This window comes from Pleurodeles waltl, chromosome 10 (genome assembly GCF_031143425.1).
Source record: "Pleurodeles waltl isolate 20211129_DDA chromosome 10, aPleWal1.hap1.20221129, whole genome shotgun sequence".
Taxonomy (NCBI): Eukaryota; Metazoa; Chordata; class Amphibia; order Caudata; family Salamandridae; genus Pleurodeles; species Pleurodeles waltl.
Window position 1 is genome coordinate 986643289 of NC_090449.1, and position 23160 is coordinate 986666448.

Sequence of the window (23160 nt, forward strand, 5' to 3'; positions counted from 1 at the left end):
TGCCCAGACAGTGCCCGTTTCGTCTTGGAGCAAGGCTGTTGTGGTGCCCTCTCGGAGTCAAAAAAGGCAAACGGTTCTCTCTCTTCCAAAGGCGTCAAGGGACCAAACTCCGGCTAGGGTGGTGGAGCTAGAATGGGGCTCGGAATCAGAGTGGGCCTGGACAAGGGGACTGATCTAGAGGTCAAACTGGTGTCAGGGGAGGGCCCGCTGACAGTAACCCTGGTAGAAAACCTTTCGGCTCAGTGCAGATAGGAAGTGCACCAGAAAGATTTGGTTGCCCAATGATACAGGCTATGGCCTCATAAAACTTCTTAAGTTGGGCAGGAGTCACTCTAGCTTCAGGCAACACTGGGAGGCACGGAGAAGGGGATGGTGCCGGCTCCGCGGGTGGAGTGTAGAAGCAGGGCTTGGAAGGAAGGGGATGCCCCTAAACCTTTGCAGGAACTTGGAGGGGCACAGTGAAGTCGACCAACACTTCAAATTCTTCTTCTTGGATTTTACGGATTAATTGGACTTCAAGGATGACCGGTCTCAGGACTGGCTCCGGGAGTGGGCCACAGATCATCTGTGGGACAGAGACCGCCCCAGAAACTGGGAGCAATACAGGCTCTTCAGTTGCTGTGTGGCAAGGAGCTTTATTTCATGCTCTTAAATTGTCTTTGGATGCATCAACAAACAGTCAAAGCAAGACTTGGAGTTGTGACCCCCCCCCCACCCCAAGCACCAAAGATAGACCAATGGGGATCAGTCACAGACATCCATCTGTGATAGCTCTCGCAAGGTTTAAAACCCCTTGGTTTTGGAGGGGACATGCCCCTACCACACTAACAAGAAAAAAAAAGCACCTCGACAAAAGTTGAGAAAAAAATGAACAAAAAGTGACCAAGGTAGCTCTCTGTATCTGCAACTGTCGGCGGGGAAACAAAGAAACTGACATCAGCACTCTGGAGTCATGCCTTTTTAGGCTACATGCATGTCACATTCAGCATAGACGTCAACCAGAAGCAATCAGCGCTGCCTACTGGTGCGCAGAGGATCTACTCAAGATTCTACAGATCCAGTCTGATGGTTGGGGAATATTCTAAGGTAAGGAATCGGCTATTAGAAGTCTCTTCCAGAAAGTACCTACTTAAAAAAGATTAACATAATGCATGAGAAACTAACAAGAGGGTTGATTCTGCGAACTTCGCAAATGTTTCAGGATATAGGGCTAATCCATCTAGCAATGAAATACTATAATGCTGCTTAAAAATTGCAAGTTTTCAGAATGAGTCAATTAGAGGTTTAAAGAATTAACTGCAATAGTGATAATGCTTGTGCAGAAAGTGAAGAAACAAGAAGTGCAGCATGCAGCGGAAAAATATGTTTTTGACAGATAACCATAGCCAGAATCCTCTTTGCTTCACTTGCAGGTCTCACAACTTGCACAGTCTAACTAAAATGTGGACTGTTTTGTTAACCTACCAACTTTCAAAGCATTCCCCAGGATATGGTATCGGCCTTAGTGGTGTTTTCATAAACCATACACTTTCAGGGCAAGACACATCAAGGCAGTCCAGGTCACAAGTAACATTTTCATACAGCTGGTGACATTTTTGTAATCGCTTTGCGGCCCCTCATCACATTAAACACAATTTCTTTTGTAACCCCCACTCTCTGTAGTGCCATTTGCCCAAACAGGATCACATACCATTTTTCTCACATCACTTCTTTTTTCCACAGCCATTTGTATCACACCTTTTACCATATGGTTTGCCCTCTCAACCATTGCATTGACTTGAGGGTTATATAATGCATGTGTACGACATATGTAATCTCACAAAAACTCAAATACTTTGTCATTTCCTCTGATGTTAATTTAGTACCATTATCCGTAATTAATTTCACTGGATAAGCTTCCATCCTGAATACATTTTCCAACACCTTAATGGTATTCCTTGTTGTGATCCCCCTCATAATTCCACTACAAGCCATTTAGAAAATATATCTCCCATGACAAGAGCAAATTCCAATTCAGTTGTCACTCCATTCATTGGTCCAATGAAGTCTAATCACACTGTATGCCATGGCAATCCTGGATCTTCTATCTCACCCATGACAAATTGTTCACCCACTCTCAATCTTTTCTCTCCACCTTTACAATGCACACATCGCACAACCCACTCAGTCACAATCTGATCGATACCAGGCCACCAAAAATGTTATTATAATCTTTTTTTTTGTAAGTGCTTGCCCCAAATGGCCCTCATGCACCATTTTGAAAAGTTGAAATCTCTCTGGTGGCACAAATCTCTCATCCCTAGAAATAAGCTTACCATCGATACTGACAACTCATCTATTATCTTAACATATGGCCTTACAGCTGGTGACCGCGTACTCTCACGTCCACTCCCTCTCACAATCATGTTTACTACTTGTCTTAATACTTCGTCCTTTTCCATACTTTCATACCATCTTTCTTTTCCTATTGCTCCTTGGCTTCATCTACTGCATCATAGACACATGCTACGACCCCTTCTTCATCAAAAGTTTCAACTTCTCCTTGGTCTACATGTCGCCAAGGCAATTGCAATCTGGACAACCCATTGGCTTGGGCATTTCTCCAGACCAGTATATATATTCTATTTTGTACTGAAAGTCTTGTAGGCGAGCAGCCAACCAGGCTAGCCTCACAGACCCCTTTCCAGCTCCTCCAGGGGACAGAATCTTCGTTAATGGTTTGTGATCTGCACGTAAGATCATAGAAAATCCCTATAAGTACATCCTGAAATATTCTGCTGCTCATATAGTAGCCAATGCTTTCCTCTCTATGACTGAATAATTCCTCTCAGTGTCCGTCAAAGAACAGTAAGCAAAAGCTTCTGTTCTTTCTCCATTTTTGTGAATTTGGGGCAATGGAGTGCCTAGCCCCACAGCTCTAGCATCAATCGTCAGTATTGACACAAGTTTAGTATCAAATGGGATTAATACTTTCACCAAACAAATGTCATGCTTTATGTTTTCAAAAGATTTTTGTTGATCTTCTGTCCAAACAAATGTGCAGCCTTTCCTTGACAATATTTTTATGTGCTCAGTTTTTTATGGAAAAGTTCTTATACATTTTGCATAGTATTAACTGAGCTCAAGAAAGGACCTCAATTGTTGGGATAGGTGCCTTTCGTACAGCTTCCACCAAGTCCCTTTTTTGTCTGACCCCTGAAGCTGACAATGTGTATCCCAAGTATTTCACCTCCTCCACACAAAACGTACATATTTCTTTCTAAATGCCAGTCCTGCCTCTGCAATTCTGTCCAACACTTGTTTGAGTACCATGTTACAACTTTCAATTGTCTCTCCCAAAGACAACTATATTGTCTTGAAAGTAGACCACACTATCAATTCCTCTTAGGATCTGGTCCATCATCCTTTGAAAAACACTAGCCGCCAATGAGAGACCAAACGGCATACTGTTAAATTGGAATATACCCTCTGTCGTGATGAATGCAGTGAGATGTTTGGAATCACGGTGAAGTTTAATCTGATGGTATACATTCCTCAGATCCAATTTTGGAAACAATTGCCCCCTTTCAATAACAATACTAGCTCATTGATGTTGAGAAGGGGGTAGGTATCCACCACAATAGTCTTATTTACTCTGAGCAACTCCACAGAAAACCTAAAACTGCCATTAGATTTGCTTGTAATCACAACAAGTGTTATCCAACTAGATGTTTCATTTGGTTCAACAGTTCCTTGCTCCACCATCTCCTCCAACATCCGTTTCACTGCCTGTCTTGCAATGATGGGTACTTTGCGCACCTTAAGTCTAACTGGTATGGAATCTGACTATTATTTTATGATTATAGTGCTTCACTTCACCTATGTCATTTGAAAACATTTTGTATGCACCCTTCACAGTCTCTTTCACTGTTACTTCATCAACCACCATAATCTGATTTGGTGCTCTGGGATTAATAATCAAATGGAAATCATACTGGTGTTCCCACCCTAATATCAGTGGTCCACTTTCAGCTACGTAGACTTTTCCTTTCACACATCTTTCATTAAATCGAATGTTGGTTAACATGTTTCCTATAATATCTATTTTTTCTCCCTGATATCCTCCAGGATTGATATTTTTGGGTAGCAAATTCACTTTTGGCCAATGGTGCATGAACACTGCTTTCGGAATTATAGTTTATAAAGATCCTGAGTCCACCATCAACTGGACTTCTGTCCCCCTAATAGTGAATACAGCCTTAGGCCTACACCGTCTATCTTTGCCCCCCTGACTTTCTGATACAGACAAAATCCAAGCTCCTTCCACTTCCAGATCTTCCTTGCACTGCTGCTATTTTGTATGTGTTGTTCATCTTGCACATACGGGCAAAGTGAACTTTTTTTTTTACCACAATGCCTACACTCTTCTGAAAACAAAGCGGTTTTTGAAGTCAGCATTATATAAATGTCCCCCTCACCTGGTACACATCCTTCCAAATTGCTTGCAACCCTCAGCCTGTTTAAAAGTACTCACTTTGAGGCTCATATTTGTTTTTTCCAAATCCTCCCTTCTTGGTCAGCTTAGAGTACACTTTGGCAGCGTTAATTAGTCCTACACCATATATGATACATTCACACCCAACTGGCAAGAGAATTACATTCAAACTTTTTACGCAAGCATACAAAGCCCTCCACAACGCCGGACCAGAATACCTCAACCAAAGACTCCACTTCTACAAGCCCACCAGGCACCTCTGCTCTGACGACGTCGCCCTCGCCACCATCCCACGCATCCGGAAGGCCACAGACGGAGGACGGTCCTTCTCCCACCACACCACCAAGACCTGGAACTCCCTCCTGATCCACCTCAGAAGATCTCCCACGCCTTCTCAATTCAGAAAGGACCTCAAAACTTGGCTCTTCACCTGATCCCCTCTGACCTTCACTTACTGCCCCCCGCGCCCTGAAACCCTAATGGGTGTATAGCCGCGCTTTACAAGTACTTGATTGAATGATTGACGCCACTGTCTTTTTTTCCGTTTCTTTCATGCACTAATCTGACTGTTTAACTAACTTTGCTATTTCAATAGCATCCTGCAAAAATGGATTTTTGCTGCCCACAACCTTTCCTGTATCTTTTTATTCCTACATTGTACAATTAATTGGTCTCGTATCATTTCGTTCCTCATAACTCCAAATTGACACTTTACAGACAATTCACGCTATTTTGCCACAAATCGGTCTACTGTTTCATCACTCTTCTGTGGTTGGGTATAAAACCAATGTTTGCACATAACGATGTTCGTTTCTTTGGAAAATCTTTTCTCCAACCTCGCCTTGGCTTCTAGATATACATTGCTTATAGGTTGTCCATTATTTTCCACAGCTACTGGCAAGTACTTAAAGATAGGCTGCCACTCTTTGCCTAATATCAATGCTTTCTTCCTTGCTGCTCTAAACTCTCTCCCATCTACAGCATCAATATAGTTTTCAAATATTGCCACCCTCTCCTTCTACTCAATTGGTGTAGTACCAGCTTCTGCAAAGAATAACGGTGGAGGTATAATCGCTGCTTCCGTTATAAATAACACTCCCTAATTATTCTTCTGTTTACACACGATACATAGTATAATGTATATTTAGACCTACAGCAGTGTGCCTATCACTGCTGTAGGTGTTCAAAAAGTGTAAGCACAATCCAGGTACAGTCACTGTGTCTTAAGATGTGCTCATCAACGTTGTAGATAAATAATCAACACAATCACGATGTAGGTGCAGGCACAAAATCTTAAGGTGTGCCTATCACCATATAGTTTATCCCCAAAATATGGTTATAGTAATGTTCATTAGTAAAGACTTAATACATAACTTCAATTACCTTTTGTGCAGGTATCCCTTTCACCGTAGTAAGCACTCACAACAGTGTGCCCATCATTGTGTTGAATGTTGTTAATTGTGTTTTGCAGCGCACCATCCTCAGCGTAGACATTTGCGCTACACTGACATCAATGTTCACAGTTACGCCTTATTCTTGATATCGGCCCTGAGAAACTGCCCAACTCTTTAAGATGGCCACCAACAAACCTTGCACAACGTCACTTTTTATGACAAGTTGGACTTGTTCTTTGGATATGCCTGCACTTTGATTTCTATAGTAGTTTGAGCTTGTTGTGTGGTCCTGCCTATGTTTTTACAGGCGGTGGGTGCCACAACCGATTTCTTCGGACTGCCACGAAGCACCAGGGATTCCTCAAGACTTTTATTTGAGCGGGTGCGCTCCTCATCGTAATCACGCAATACCATCCAAATATGCTGACTCCCACATGATTCCAACTGCCAATGCGGGTTGCAATGCTTCTACAGCAAGATCAGTACAAATTTATAATGCTGTAAACTTCTAGCCAATTACTCACTGCATTCTTTGTTGCTATTTTCCCCCTGTATCTTCACTCGCACATATGAAATTCTCACTTAAATATAGCTTAAATATCTTACATAGTACACCAACTCCTTTTCTGTTTATCACTCATCAAAGGGTGTTCTGGTGGCTGGAGATCATCAACAATGTAATGATTCAACTCCACAAGTCCTATTGAAGTTGAACAAGGTACATTATTTGAACACAGATCAATGCAGTTAGTGATCCCTTTCCAGTCAGCATAGAACTGCCCCTAGAGAGAACTCAACGCAGTCATAGAACATGAGAACCCTAGAACCCAACCCCTCTTAACGTTCTATGTTTTAAAGTTGCCCATCCATTTATCATACAATAAGGTAATGTGCAAATACAACACCCTCACATGATGTAGTTTACTGCTGTTATAAATACACACTGTTTTTAAGAAGTTTACTGAGGTAGTATTTTAAATAAAGTTGTTGCTCTCAGCCATACCGCTCCACAATGTCTGATAATGTATAGAGCTAGAATGGAAGCAGCGGCACATCTTATGATACAGTATGTCAGGGAAGTCCTAGAGATTAGTAGAAGCAACATAACTCACAGAACAATAGATCCAAGGATATTAAAAAGTAATGGCAACCCAACATTTGATTCACGCTAAGTTCATCATAATAACACAATAGAGATTTGAAACAGATGTTGTAGATCTAATCTTACTCAGTACAGTTCCACGGCACTTACCTTAGAAGATGAGGAATCACATTCCTGGCAAATCCATCCATAACCTGTCTGTTTAGGAGACTTTTTCAAGGGAGGGTCCAGACAGCCAAAATGGTAACAGAGCAGGCACTCATCACAGCTTGAAAAGAAATAGGCATGAGTTAAACTTTGCAATCAGATTGATTCTTTGATGTTATTCTTGCAAAGAACGCGTTTTTGGGATTGACAAGGTTTTGATATTACAAAATAAAACCTGGCAACTCTTTCCAAACAAATTGAAAACAATGTTGTAAATCGGAAGAAAACACTGAAAAATTAGAACCTGCAATGAACTCCTAGTGTTAAAATAGTTATAATTTTCTCATTTGATTAAAAGTCAGCATTTGTACACTGTCTCGTTCAAGCTAAATTATGATAATGTTGATTGATAATTGGTTACAATTTAAAAAAAGTTGATGAGACATTTTATCAAAGATGAAAATTTAAATATTCTAGTAGTTCATTTATTTTTTTATTCAATTTCGTCAAACACAGAACGTGGTGAAGAATATACACTATCAAGTTATATCTTAAAGTGTGTTATGTTCAACTTACCACTGATCATATCTGGTAAAATATTCAGATAACTATTAATTTTCTCAAGCAAACTAAATTTTCAAGGTTTCATGTAGTCATATTATTAGGAAACATGTTTCTGAGAAATGGGCTCAAAATTATCTGTTGAGCTTGTATCGATATGAGTAGATCCATTCCATAACTTGTTTATGGTTGGATAAGTTTAGAGATGAAAATTTACTACTTGATCTCTTCCTGGCTTTTGGAACCAATATAAAACTTTCTAGCTTGAAATTAGCCCCAAAAATATATGCTCACTCTTGGTGGACTTGGGTGTGCTACATCTGCAGTGCAGATAAGATAATGCTGAATGCTTCTGACGACACTGATAAAATAAGAGGCTTGTTAAGCAAATTTGACACACCAACAGATATCTAAACCACCATGAATATAAGAATCTAGCCAACATCACCTACTCACTCCGTACCTATTTTACCATGACTGGTGTACAAAATGTATTTATACTGTCTCAACATAGCCAAAATATATTTTCACAGTTTTCAGCTGTGACCTAGCTCATGTTTATTTATTGCATCAGGACTCGTTCCTGATTCCATCGATTGTGTCAATTGCTACCCAATGTGTACAAAATGTCATAACACAGTATTTAATGTGCGTCTTGGAACATCTCCTGTTCTCGTTTTTTTTTTTTTTTTTTTTTTTACTTCTTCCAACTTTTTAGACCGATTATACATGATGGGTATCTGTGATACTAAGATTAATGCCTATATCTCAAGAAATATATTGCATGTGTACCACTGCCCTCTTGTCGAAAATGTAATAAAAATGATTTAAAATAAAACAAATATGAGATGGTCTGTTTTGTAAAATTAAGGGACTTTCTAGACATTGGCTTAGGATAATCCCAATAGTAAGATGGGTGCTCATCACACGCATGCATTCACTAGCAAAAATAGGAGTGAAATGGATCCAGGTATTTTAAAATTAATCCTGAAAAGAGGTTTATTAGATTAATCCTAGCAGGGAGGGAAGAGTGAGCCAACTGCCTGGAGAGGAACCCACAGCCACGGTACTGCATTTAGATCTCCAAGGGAAGTGAGTTCCATTGGACGCATGGAACACAAGACAGCAGGATGTTTCAAGGAGCTTGGACTAAGAATGTATGTAGTTTTTTTGTTAAGCGCCAGCATGTCTTATAAGACTACAAAACAGAAGTGGAGTTAAGGAAAATTCGAAATGGCAGTTCAGAAACTTAAGCCTATACTCTTCCTTTCCACATTCTATTAAGAATTTCCACATTCTATTAGGTTGTGGTGAAGCAATGGAGGGCGTGGCGGAAATAAGTGTTTGCTGTGGAGTTAAATATGCAGTTGTAAAATCAATCTGTGAAGACCATCCCAGAACACTTGAAATCCTTAAAGCTTTCATTGTACTACTGAAACTGCGGTTTTATCAGTGGTAAAAAGTGTATAAAGGGGCATTAAGGTCAGTGTGGCAGGACCATTTTAAAATCCTTTACAGCGCACTTAATGGATGAAGGAAAGTCGTTACTAATTTTCTTTAAAAAAAAAATCTTTCCATGGTAAACAATTTAGAAATGTCGACTATGGTGCTAGAGTTCTGCTCCCTCACCTTGTCTAGCATGGTGGGTTTACAACCACAATTTATTCTACGATACGCTTTGTTAAACTGTGCTGCATTCTTTGCATTGAAGGACAGAGAACTCTACGCTATTACAATATGCAGTGAGTTTCACTGGAAGAAACTAAATGACCTTCTGATATTTTGAAAGAATACACATTTAATGGATGTGGATTTAATGCCACATCCTTCTATTAAAACGCGCGAAATTAATCTTGGTGCTCTTCAAGTTGCAAGGGAAGAACTGTAAAGACCACTTTAGCTGTAAATGTTCCGCACGTAAATGATACCACGGATTCATAGAAGAGACGTCTAAGGATATAATGTAGGAGATATTCTTTGAAACAGTTAAAAGGTGACAAATTGGAATACATCAATATGCTTCACATGAGAAAGTAAAATATAAGATAAAATACACTCTTATAGGCTGGATGGCTGCTGGGATAGTTACATACTATGAAAGTGACTGCTTGTGTCTGTAATAAAGTGATCTCCTCTTGCCTGTGCCCTTGGAAATGTTTTAAGCAAGTCAGCCTGTCGCGTTTCAGCCCCACATGAAACAGCTTTTACTCTTCATAATTAACTAATTATGTTCTAATCAATACTCACGATCCCGATTCCACAATGTAAATCAGATAAACGAGGTAACGGCGTAGGGAGGTCAGCTTCATTTTATTACAAAGCCCACAACACTTGTCCAATTTTATTCCGGAGCGTCTGGCGGCGCAGGAGGGAGTCTTATCAGCTGGCCTGCAGACGGCGGGGCGAGCACGGGGGAAAACGGCCGGTACTTACCTGGCGGAGTGGGGAATGCAGAGGGCGGCCACCTGGAGCATTATGTTTTTTAAAATTCCATGTCATGTAAATTCACAAAGAGCTGGCTCGGGCGGTAAAAAAATAGGCTGTTTGGCATTCAGGAGATGGCAACACTCCTCTACTGCTGTAAAAAAGTAATTACCTAGAAGCCCCCAAAACACAGCATTAATAAGCCAATCTTTAAATAAAACTTCAAAGAACATTGCTTCAGAAGCAGCAGAAATCTCTCACTCCCCGACTTGTTTCCAGGTCAGTGCACAAATGTCTACACGGACACGGGGAAAGGTAGAACACGTTGTCCCTTCCATGAAACCAAGTAAATCAGAGAAATATTAGCAAACGTGCGAGAAAAAGCAGTTACCCATTTAATACTATCACATGAACCACTGGGAAAATAAAAAAAGAAATGTTATTCAGATCGCAACATAAATTGTTTCAATCACAGCATTACCCTATGGCACTTTACATTCCCGAATTTTCTAATATGTTGTCCTTCCCTGGCTTTGCAAAGTAGTGGTTTGCCACATTTGCTGAAGAGTACCGACGTAATCAAATATCTACCTTAACTGACAAATCAGCATTTGACTGACTAGTATCTGTAACCACAAGCCACTTTCCAACGGATGCCGAATTAACTGAGGTTTTATTGAATTGAATTGGTTACTTGCATAGCACAACTGTCACTCCCGTGGGAGCATCCTGCCGCTGAAACGGACAGAAAACCTGAATGATGAGTGGAAGGAGCAACGGGATCCCCAGATAACAAGTGGTAAAGAATCACAGGATAAGGGAGTAGCAGAGGAAATCTGGGATACCAAAGATCCAAGCCTTAAGCAGTTTTCTAAATGCAGCTTCCGAGTTAATAAGCCTTAAGTGGCTCGGGAGAGAATTCCAGGACCTAGCTCCCAAGACCGTGAACGATTGACCGCCTCTCATTTCATTCTGAAAAGGGGTGATTTAAGTAAATTGGTGAGAGGACCTCAGGGTTCGATTAGTAGTATAGTGCAAGCTAGAGAATAGAAGTTTACCGAAGGCATGACTTTATTATTATTTTAATTTGCTGGATGCACATAAGAGAGTGTAGGATACCAACCCCCTGAAGCACTAGGTGCCACCACTGCAGCACCCACAGAGAACCAGATCAAACATTTTTGACTGGCGCTATTTGATGTCCTCGGTGGTAAGATGAGGCAGTGCTCGGTGCACACCACCTTTTACCACTATATTATGATAGCAAGTTTCTGGAGGTGGAAACGTGTGACAAGAAAGTGTGTATTTGTTGTATGGCATTGTCTTGTAGTGGCGATGAGTTTGGTAGTTTTGTTCCGCTGCAATACTGCAATGTGATGTGTTGTACTTTGGCTATATTGCATTCTGTTTTTGTTATGCTTTGCCACATTTTAATGATGTTATGTTGTTTTTGGTGTTATGGTATCAACATGTTGCTGTGCTGTGTTCAGTTATATATATCCCAAACTAGTTGGCGGCATTTCAAGCGACCCCTTCAGTTACATTTGCTCTCTGCTGATGACGGCCGAAAGCCAGAAACACGTGTCCAGAGATACGGCACTCGCTGCACCTACCTTAGGTGAAAGACTTTCTACAGCGATACAGCACATGCTGCACCTACTTAGGGGGAATCATTTTTTGAAAAATTCTCGCTATTTATATTTAAATGACTACATTTACCATGATGCCTTGGGGCTATTTTCCGCTTGAATGCAAGGCAGTGTGCTCCCTTTTTCTTTTTCGATGTCTAAATGATGGCTCCCATGAGCCTCTTGCTGACGAGCACTGGCGATGCACCTGTGCGCCTACTGAGTGGTACAAAAACCTGTGAAGACGTTTGGCGGCATTTCAAGCGACCCCTTCAGTTACATACGCTCTCTGCTGATGACGGCCTAAAGCCAGAAACACATGTCCAGAGATACGGCACTCGCTGCACCTACCTTAGGTGAAAGACTTTCTACAGCGATACAGCACGTGCTGCACCTACTTAGGGGGAATCATTTTTTGAAAAATTCTTGCTATTTATATTTAAATGACTGCATTTACCATGATGCCTTGGGGCTATTTTCCGCCTGAATGCAAGGCAGTGTGCTCCCTTTTTCTTTTTGGATGTCTAAATGACTGCTTCCATGAGCCTCTTGCTGACGAGCACTGGCGATGCACCTGTGCGCCTACTGAGTGGTACAAAAACCTGTGAAGACATTTGGCGGCATTTCAAGCGACCCCTTCAGTTACATACGCTCTCTGCTGATGAAGGCCGAAAGCCAGTAACACGTGTCCAGAGATACGGCACTCTCTGCACCTACCTTAGGTGAAAGACTTTCTACAGCGATACAGCATGTGCTGCACCTACTTAGGGGTAATCATTTTTTGAAAAATTCTCGCTATTTATATTTAAATGAGTGCATTTACCATGATGCCTTGGGGCTATTTTCCGCTTGAATGCAAGGCAGTGTGCTCCCTTTTTCTTTTTCGATGTCTAAATGACGGCTCCCATGAGCCTCTTGCTGATGAGCACTGGAGATGCACCTGTGCGCCTACTGAGTGGTACAAAAACCTGAGAAGACATTTGGCGGCATTCCAAGCGACCCCTTCAGTTACATACGCTCTCTGCTGATGACGGGCGAAAGCCAGAAACACGTGTCCAGAGGTACAGCACTCGCTGCACCTACCTTAGGTGAAAGACTTTCTACAGCCATACAGCACGTGCTGCACCTACTTAGGGGGAATCATTTTTTGAAAAATTCTCGCTATTTATATTTAAATGACTGCATTTACCATGATGCCTTGGGGCTATTTTCCGCTTGAATGCAAGGCAATGTGCTCCCTTTTTCTTTTTAGTTTCACTATCTACACTGCATCTCATTATTTGCTCCTATTCAAATAACTTGGGGAAAACTGTTTTGCTGCTGTTATTCTCCCGATCAACAGTTTTGAAGAAGTCCAAATCAAAGATTGACTCCTAAGCATGAAGCTAGATGGATCAAAACTAAGCCGTCGGCAATTTAATTTAAAATCCCTTGTACATTATCACTGATAGCAATATTTATTTCAACAGTTAAATTGCAGAGTCAGATCTTTTGAGTCACAGAACCCCACCACGCCTGCTTAATCTGGACTTCACAACCACCACACAAACCTTTTCCCTCTCTCACCTATACGGTGACAGAGTCCTCCACTCCATACCCACGTCCTTTCAAGATAATATTGCACACTGCTACCTGAACCAAATACTAAATAAATATGTCCCCATCAACCCATCCTGAGTGACCACCACTGGCTGCACTTACAGGGCTCCATCATCGTAAATCTGCTGCATCATCTACAAAGAAACAAAGTGTACTACCTTGTATATCTAATTATCACAGAAGGCAACTGGAGACTAGGCCAAAACAGTACCAGACTAGAAATCATGAAAGACAAAAAGGAATACAATCATTCTCTAGGGAAGCATTCATACTCTGGAATACCATCTTTTAAAGCATCACTGATCATATTATTCCTACACTTAAAAATAATCTATATAATCTGAAATCGCAATATTTCAAGGAGTCCCTGATCCACGAATAACAAGGAGATACATCGTTGAGCAACCTAGCATAACAACGCCATCTCTATTGTTTTCCTGAATTTGGTTAAGTACATTATCTTTAAATTCTACCCATCTCCTATGCTTATGTTCATTACACAATAGTTAGCTGTCCTCTGTTCTACTTTTATGTGCACTACTACATTACCCATTTCCTAGCTTTGCATTTTATAAGAGCAAATGACAAGGTTAAGTATAATTTATTGAGCATACTTTCACCAGTGTGTAGCACTGTATAATAATCAAACACTTTTGCAGAAAGGACATGAAGGTCGGTGACTTAGAGCCTGATTGAGATCTTAGCGGTGTAACTGCAAACCGCAGCTGCGGCAGACGCAAGAAGGCCATAAAGTCAATGGTGTTCCACCCGCCGTATTTAGATCTAACAGTCCTGCAGGCCGTGTACTGGCGGTGGTTTGCTGATGGAGGGAGGATATCGGTGGACCCAATGGACATTGGACAATGGCACTGGCTATGGAATACAGGTAAGTCTCTTTCACAAACACACTGTTCCTTTGCCATATGTGTCCCCTTGAATCACACACAACACATATCATACACACCATTCTCTATTGCCATTCCACCCCAACACGAGCATGCAGCAAACACACACTGACGTACATCCATGACACAACATACAATATTGATACAACACCCACACACAACCACAACAACCAACACAACTGCACACTTATCCACACAAACATACCTACACAACATCACAACTACACACATCACAACAACGACCGCCACACAACAACACACCTGAATGTTGCATGCAACAAAACAACACACAATATCAATGCCATATGCAAGTGGCACACATACTGACACAGGCACATCACCCATTGTAGCTCCCTCCACCTCACCCAGCCAATTACAATGCACACCACATACATGTATTGAGTCACACACAAACACACAACGTGAAGCACAACATGACCAGTACAGGTCCTCTTGCAATGTGCAAACATGGACACAGTTGACAAGTATGTTTGTACCATCATTGTGGTGCCAGCATTAATTTGTCAATGAATACCACACCAAAACGACAGTTGTGTATGTGTGTGGTCTGTTGTGTTGTGTACCAGTGGGTCTCTGTCCGTGTCTGACCCACTTGTGTCCCTGACAAAAGCATGTGTCAGTAATTTTGAATAATTACTGTGACATGTATATGTCTGCAGTGGTCCCAAGCTCATGTGCAGTGACCAGCCAACGTACACAGCCAAAGCAGGTTCTCTACCTTCATATCCTGTTACGGGTGTGGGGGTCGTGTTTTCTCCATGGCAAATGGCAGCAGCAACAGAGGGTGTCGGCCAGCCATGTCCAGCCAGATACAGAAGTGGAATAAGGGGGGGAAAAAGGTGGGTTTTCACCCACCACCTCAAAATCCGCCAACTCAAAAGTGGAGGTCAGACAGCCACATTTTGCTTAGCGGTAAGGCACATCCAATTCTGCACGGCGATAAGTGTGGTTGGGACCCTGCTGTCAGGCACAATTTCCTATGGCACTGTCGTGGCTAATGGGAATCCCTGGCGGAGTCGGCGGGACTCAGTGAGTTAAAGTCTATGGGACTGCCAACATCTAAATCGGGAGGGCAGACCGCCAAGCCATCGGACAGGGTTTCTGTCGAAAAAGTGGCGGACCAATTACCAACAAAACATCCAAATCAGACCCCAGGAATAGTCACATCCTGAATCTTTGATATTCTTATTGGTTTCCTGCGTGAGGAAGTAGTTTGTTTCAAAAGATGGTGGCCTGCACTGTCAATATTCTAACTCCCAAGAAAGGTTCCTCAACTTCTGTTTTACAGGATCTCTGGACAATGTGTTAAAAGCTCAAGTGATCTTTGCTGGGCAAATTCTTCAAGGCTACTGGATAAAATCTAATACAATACAACACTGGGGAAATGCACAATAAGTCACAGTGCAGCCTTCTTAACTCAGACACGGTCCCTCAACTTCAATCCAATCAACAGGTTCAGTACCACACCCTTTAATATTTAAAACATATGGATTACGTTTTTAGGCAGACATGGATATGGATGATCTGCACATTGTAATTGTGGGGGCAAAAGTGAGGTCAACCTTGATGGATATGTAAAGACTTTTTTGGGGGCAGGGGTAGTAGGGGGGGGAGGAAAGGTAAATCACAATTAGGTTTAGCACCTGGCACAGCTTGCAAATGCAACACTTTTGGTAAAAGGTTACTTGATGGAACCCCTTGCCTCATGTCAAATGTCCTGTTATTAGATTTAGGCGTCCACTCCTAAGTTCACCATCTCTGTTTTTAGAAAACTGAGCTTCTTCACAGAGATATGAGGCAGTTTTCTTACAGCTTCTGTCAGAAAAATTGTTTGAGTGTAATCTATATTGTTAAATATTGATACAATGATGATGTGCATCATCAGAAACAAAAACAGAAATATGTTACATAACAGTAATTAGAGTGTAGACCATGTGACACTCATCTTTTTAGGTCTCGTCCAAGTCAGTGCATGCACTGTTCTCTTACAAGACATATTGTTTTCTATCAGTGGGCTCAGAAGCCACCCATTGCTTACCATTGGTTGGCTTCATTGTCACTCTCATTTGCATGTTTCTATTGGTCAGCTGCCGTGGGCTGCTTTACTCTTTGTATTTTGTCCATCCACTGGAGTATGGGCGCATTACTTATGTCCTTTCCAGCTCATTTTTTAGGCACTATTTTTTCCTTATGTTTGCACATTCTGCCAGAATGCGTCTTTTTCAGCTGTCTCCCTCATGTACTTCTCTCCCTCCATATTCCTTCCTCCTGCCAGCCCACCTCTGCCTGCGGTCATGGTGCCCTGCAATCAACTTTCCCTCCTTTGTCTGTGATGCCCCCCCCCCAACCGTACCTCTATTGTCCCTGTTGCCCCCTACAGGCCACTGTCCCTCTGGTGTCCTTGTTCCCCCACCTGCCCTCAACCTTTTGCTCATGTTGCCCTTGACACCTGTCCTCCGTCCTCCCTCCATTGTCCCTGTTGCCCTTGCCAACCGCCCTAACTCCTCTGCCCACCATAACAAAAAAAGATGCTATGATGCAGCCAGCACCAGCCAATCGTAACACAATAGTAATAGGAGACCTTGATATTACCATATTTAGAAACTAACCCAACTAAGTAATGAGGTACTGAGATACCTTTCTTGTATTCTGGGAATATGAAAGATGATCTGTTAAGATTAGCTCAATCTCTTTAAAGAATGATAGTTCCTCCTCTGAAAGGTACTCCCATAAAGCAATAAAACAGAATCATCAATCAAGGCAGCTTACAAAGGTTTAACCATTTTTGGGCTAGTTAGTAATTCCACTGAAAGGGCAGTAAACATATGTCACATTGGAGTTATTTCAAGTAACTATAATTCGTGCCCTAAGGCAATTATATCTCGTGCCCCCGCCATGCACAGTTTTCTCATCAATGGCAATTATAGAGGGCCAAGATAATGGCAAAGAGTAGGCCAGCAGGTGGAACAGAATTGCGGAAGGTAGAACCAAAGAAAAGAGTAAAGTTGAAGTTGAAATTGACTCCCAGAATGGGATTTGAACATTGGACCTGCAAGGATTTGCAAGGTCAATGCAAATGCATACATAGGGAATACTGCTCTGTGCAACAAAACAAAATGTGGGTAGAGAGGGAAAATGGCCACCAAAAGGAAGAGACAAAACTACTGTCATGTAGCCAACAAGGAAGGATGAAGTAAGTGCTAGGACAGGAATTCTGCACACAAAATGCTGGAACAAAGTGGAGAAAAGACGACCAAGGTCACACAAAAAGAAAGGGAAGGGACAGAAACAACCTGGGAAGGCAAGGCCAGCAGTCTTTAATGAAGACAAGAACCCATACTCTGAAAAATGAAGCCCAGAACCTGCACAGAACAGGGTGGGGTGAAGAAAGGAGTGAACACGCTGACCTTGTCGTATAACTGGAGTGGAATGGTAAGAAAAAACAGTTAGAATCCGGATATATATATATATATATATATATATATATATATATATATATATATATATAAAAAGGAGGGATACATATAATAAGAATGAGGCCTACTATGTCCATGGAGACGACAAATACTGTGGCATACGGTCAAGCCAAAACATGTGGGCCAATGCACAAAGAGAATATAGCATTCCATGAGAAAATCAGAAATGGAATAGGTGCACCATTAGGGCGACATAGGGTGCTCTCCGCATAGTAGATAATCAAAAAGTACGTAATAACGTGGAATAATAAGGACAATTCCAATGGAAGATGTACAATGAATTTGAAAGCAGAACACCTGCTGGCACCCACTGGGAAAGAAGAGGACCAAAAACAGAGGTGACCCACCCCCCCCCCCCCCCCCCAAACAAATTGGGGGAAGAACAAACATTCCAGTTGAGTCCTCATTTATGCAAAACCATAGAGTAACTACTCCCACAGAATAAACCTAAGAAAGGTCCCCATAGGTTACAGCCAAGATAAAAAGATGGTCAAAAGCCTACAGCAGTTGCTCTCAAGAGCAGGGAACTGAAAAATGACTCTTACACAAGGAAGGACCTTGTGGACAGCAAATCTCTTAGGCAAAACGGCCATAAGCAGAGACAACAGAAAATCCCTCTCTAAGAGGAATGAGACCAAAACAGGTTTAGTAGAAATAACAGACTATGTTCACTAGAAGTGGAAAAGAACGCACACCTGCAGATGCAGGAACACCAACTAGGGTGCTATAACACCAGACCGGGTGTCGCACTGGAAGCAAGAAGCACACCTCCTGTAAAGGCAGTAAAAAAGAAAAGAAATCAATACAGAGTAGGACCTTATACCACCAGGAGGCTTCAAGGCTGAGTGCCACCATGAGCGCCTCTAAAGCAGCATAAATCTGCATGCAGGCATGAACACCAAAAAGAGAGGTGCCATCAAAAAGCATACAAGTAAAGATGCCTGCACAGCTTCCCCCAAAAATTGGAGGGACACAACCATGCCTGCAGACGCAGAGCCACTGAAGAGGCCATAAGCCTTCTAACAGAGTTGGTGGTATCCATTCCACATCTGATACTAAGTTGTGCAGCTTGCTGACCATCCTGTACTAAGGGAACTAGAACATTCCTAGCCTCTGCAGGTAGAGAAAGTAAAATGTGTGCCACTGACTCCCACAAAAAAGTGGGAGAAGTGAGCAAGGCCACAGGAAGTGTTGAATGAACGCAAGGCAGAGCTAGATGAGGTGAAAATCTGCCTACCAGAGGCATCCAGCTGTTTGGCCTCTCACTTTGGTGGGACAATAGGAACATACGTAAGAGTCTATGCAGCTAAAGCAGTTGAAACCAAAAAGCTTTGAGCAGTCGGATGCTGACAGAGGCAAGATGGGTCCTCTAGGGCTGGTCTGTGTCTATGTGAAATACAGCGCTCCATAGGCGGGCCAGATACCAGTTGGGCTCAAACCCCCAAGAGGATATCATAAAGAGCCTCACAATAAGGAAGGACTGGCTCCACATAAGACTGGTCAGGATGTAAGACATCAAGAAAAAGGTCCGTGGACAACTGAACAATAGGAAGGTGGAAGTGCAACACTTCAGAAACATGTTTTAACATGTCTGCTAGAACAGAACTTGCCTCTAAACCCAACCCAGGGGATGACAGGAAGATGGAACCCGGGGAGGAGTCCAGGCCAATAGTATTGCCCAAGTCAAATAACCAATCCGATTGTAGATGTGGAATGGTGTTGGAAATGGGAGGCTGGCAATCCAAACTGTGCACTTCCGATTAAGGAACTGGAGGGTGGGCCCCAGAAGACATAGGGCAAGAATCGGAGATAGCTGACTCCATCGGTTGTCCAGAGGGTGAGACCTCGACACTGGAAGGCTAGTCTCCAGAAAGACGACAATCGGGGCATCAAGAGAAGTCGAGGGCGCCAACACCGTTAGTGAAATATCAGGCGCAGAAGATGGAAGCAGTAGGAGGCCGTGCACCGGTGCCAAACCCACTACGGAGACTGAGTCGGGGGTACCGACGGGCACAGAAGACGAAGCCGCCAGTGAAGATCCCATCAGGGCACCCTCACCTCCTTAGGGCCCGAAGACGCTCCAGAGGGAAGGGTAGGCGCAAAAATGGCATGCAAGGATGAGTAATAGTCCCACACCTGAGCTAGAGTCACCCCGGCGACAGGAAAAATTGGGAGACATGAGGCAGACTCCTGCGCACACTCGTCCTCAGAAGAACAGGAGGAGCTGTGTGGGGCAGTGAAGCCGGAAGCAGACGCAACTTCGACCGCAGACCACGCTTTCCTTGAGACATTGATGGAGCCACACCTGAACGAGTCCTAGAGCACTCACTCAGACAGGTTTTGGAAGGAGGACTCCAACGCCTATCGGAGTCCTGGGAAGACTGCGAAAACAGCAGCACCAGGAGTTTCATCCCCCAGTCCCTCAGCGCTTTAGACCTAAACTGTTGACAGGCGTCGCAATCTTCGGTGTGGTGGTGGGTGCCTAAGCATCACATACAGACAGAATAGGGGTCCGTGACCAACATCTGTCGAGCACAGGACCCACAAGACAAAGCCAGAAGGCATATACACTGTTCCAACTGCCGATAAACCATTGAAAAGGGAGGCCAAAAACAGCCAGAGGAACCACTTCTCTGAATCCGTGTTGCAGTGCAGAAAAGAAGAAACTGACGTCATTGCATCAAAGGAGGGATTATATGGACTCCTTCGATGTCATATCCGGTGGACAGTGGTGTTCTGCCAAATTTTCCAGCGGTTCGGGCTGCAGTTGTGTTCAAAGTCCCTATGGGAATTAACATGGAAAACCCACTTTTTTTGACCCTTCCTTTTTCTCTGCACCCGCTTAACGGATCACCCAGAACCTTTCCATGCACACTATTTGTTTTGGTAAACTTTTGTTATGATTCATCAAACGGTGTCAAAAAATGTTTTTTCAAAGGAAATTAGATCCTAATTATAACTACCAGTTGGTTTTATATTCACTTAAGAATAATAAGGTTACAGGGGCATTATAAATAGGCTCACATTTTAAATGTACAGAACCACTTAAATTCAGCTGTTATAGTTAATTTCAAGTAACTATAACTTGTGCCCTAAGGTAACTATAACTCACACCCTCACCATTCACAGTTTTCTCATCAATAATGTTACTGCAAATGTTCCAGTGATATTATCAATGGTGTTATAAGAGATGTCATGAGTGCTCTAATATCTGGGGAAATTAGAAGTGCATGGCGAGGGCACAAGTTATAGTTACTTGAAATAACTTACTACAACAGCTGAATTTCTACGGTTTTGTACGTTTAAAATATGAACCTAACTATAACCTTTGCTTTTTTCAGTGAAGTTCTATGTTTTTTTTTTACGTAAGCTAATTTTAATTACTAAACGTTAACCAAACCCAACGCAGGATGGCCAGGTTGTGGCCAGGCCGTGCAACCACCACCCTATAACCACTTGCGGTCAAACCCCTATAAATGCACTGCTTTTCTTCCTTGGAAAGTGGGAGGGTGACATGTTGCATGTCACTAATGTATATCGGGAAGTGCCAAAAGGGAGGGCTCTTAGACCATTTCACATACTTGTATTTTTAGAAAGGGAAAACACAATATCTAGTCTCAGCAGCAATTGATAAGAAAGAAGACACTTGTCACAGTCACTACCTGAGATATTGTGCCCAAAAAAAGCAAGGATGCTAACACCTCCATCAAGGTTTACAGATAACATTTCAAGGTCGAAATGCAGGAAAACACACTTGCTCTGCCTTCATGCACAAGAAATTTGGATAATTAGTTCTTTACAGAAATGGAGCTTCATCTTGAGCACCTGCTTTGTTTATGTAAATGCTTCCCTTTGAGGTTTTATTTCTACACATCCAAGAAGAGGCCAGCATTTTTTTACAGAATGCCTACCCAACTGGAGTACTTTCTACTGGCTAATTAGTAAGTGCTACCTCTTTGGGCAAATCTATAGTGAATTTCCTACACTACAACTTGGTAAAGAAAGCTGAGGCAGTGACGGTGTGTGTCTGTAACTTTGCCATTGTGATTGTTCCTCTAGCATCTTCGTCAGATAACTTTACAGGGTGGAACTGCTTAGAAAACACACACAGATGATTTGTACTTTACAGAAGCAAGTGCTTTCTTATTGATGTAAGGGACTGCAGGGGGAGCGTCAAGACCCCTGAGGTCCAAGCAGGTTCCTCGCCTCCAGCGGGAGCCGGCATTGCTCCTGCACCCAGGGAGCTGCTGTAAATGCAGCTCCCTGCATGCAGAAACAATACTTTCATCGCACTCCCTGCCCGCATGTCTGTGGGCAGAGAAAGAGTTGAAATCTCTGCTTTCAGCAAGCGGGAGCATTTTTAAAGCTCCTGCTTGCGGAAAGCTGAGTGCTTGCTTTTGCTTGGCGGGAGCTGTCAACTCCCACCAAGCAAAAGCAATCAGCTACCTCCAGAGGGTGGGCATCTCTACAGATAGCATCAGCCGGCCCTGGGGGGTGGCAGTCCCAGGGCCATGTACAGCTCCAAGGGGGGGCCGCACAGCCCCTCCTTCTTTACTATTTGGCCTCAGGGCTGTGCAGAAAGCAACCTGGCAGTTCTACTGGTCTACTTGCACAGTTTGGGTAACCCACATCTTTGCGCTGTACTTGAGAGGATAAAATATTTTTTTTGCAATTGCAGCACATGCTGCATTTCAATGACAATTCTGATGCATTGCCCCGCGACCACCCATACCATGACGGGTTGTTCAAAATGCGGCCTGTCGTGGAACATTTGTCTGCCAGGTTTCCACAGATTTATACTCCTGGAAATAATAGCCATTGATGAGTCCTTAATCCTGTACAAAGGGTGACTGCTGTTTATGCATTACACTGCAAGCAAAATAGCTAGCTATGGAATCAAGTGGTACATGCCGGGTGAGGGCTCTACTGGCTATGTTTACAGACAGAGTGTATTCAGGGAAGTACTCCACTCTAAACCCTGTAGGTTGTATGGGAGCTTGTTCAGCCGCTCTTTCAAAAAGGTTATGACCTTTATGTGGACAATTTCTATACAGGAGTAAAGCTGATCAGTGAGCTGTACAAAGCTGGCACTGTGGCCTATTGTACAGTTTGTGCCCTTTTACACATACACATTTTATTTATTTATTAATTTTATTATATTTTACAACAGCTCGCTTTTCAGCTTGGTTGTTTTTATATTTCAATCAGATGCCTTTCTGAGAAGGCATTGTTGTTCGCGTTTTGCATTTATCAGTCCCATGCATGACATTTCACTCTGTGCCCTACTCAAGGCTGTCATGTTCTGTCCCTGATAAGTTTACAAAGTATTGTCACTCCAACAGTTATAGAGTTCAACTTCAACCATAGACATATCATCACATCAGGCCTGTTCTCAGAATATAACATGGCTTATTAAATAAACACAGCAC

At 42.6% G+C, this 23160-nt stretch overlaps 1 protein-coding gene across 6 annotated transcripts in view; it reads right to left on the reverse strand.

Moving 5' to 3' along the window:
- The window catches only part of PHF14 (PHD finger protein 14), a 791087-nt gene that overhangs the window by 296785 nt on the left and 471142 nt on the right, over window positions 1–23160 (reverse strand). For all 6 annotated transcript variants that reach the window (XM_069211832.1, XM_069211834.1, XM_069211833.1 and 3 more), the window contains exon 18: window positions 7121–7238. In XM_069211832.1, coding sequence (XP_069067933.1) covers window positions 7121–7238 — 118 coding nt within the window. The remainder of the gene's footprint in view (window positions 1–7120; window positions 7239–23160) is intronic.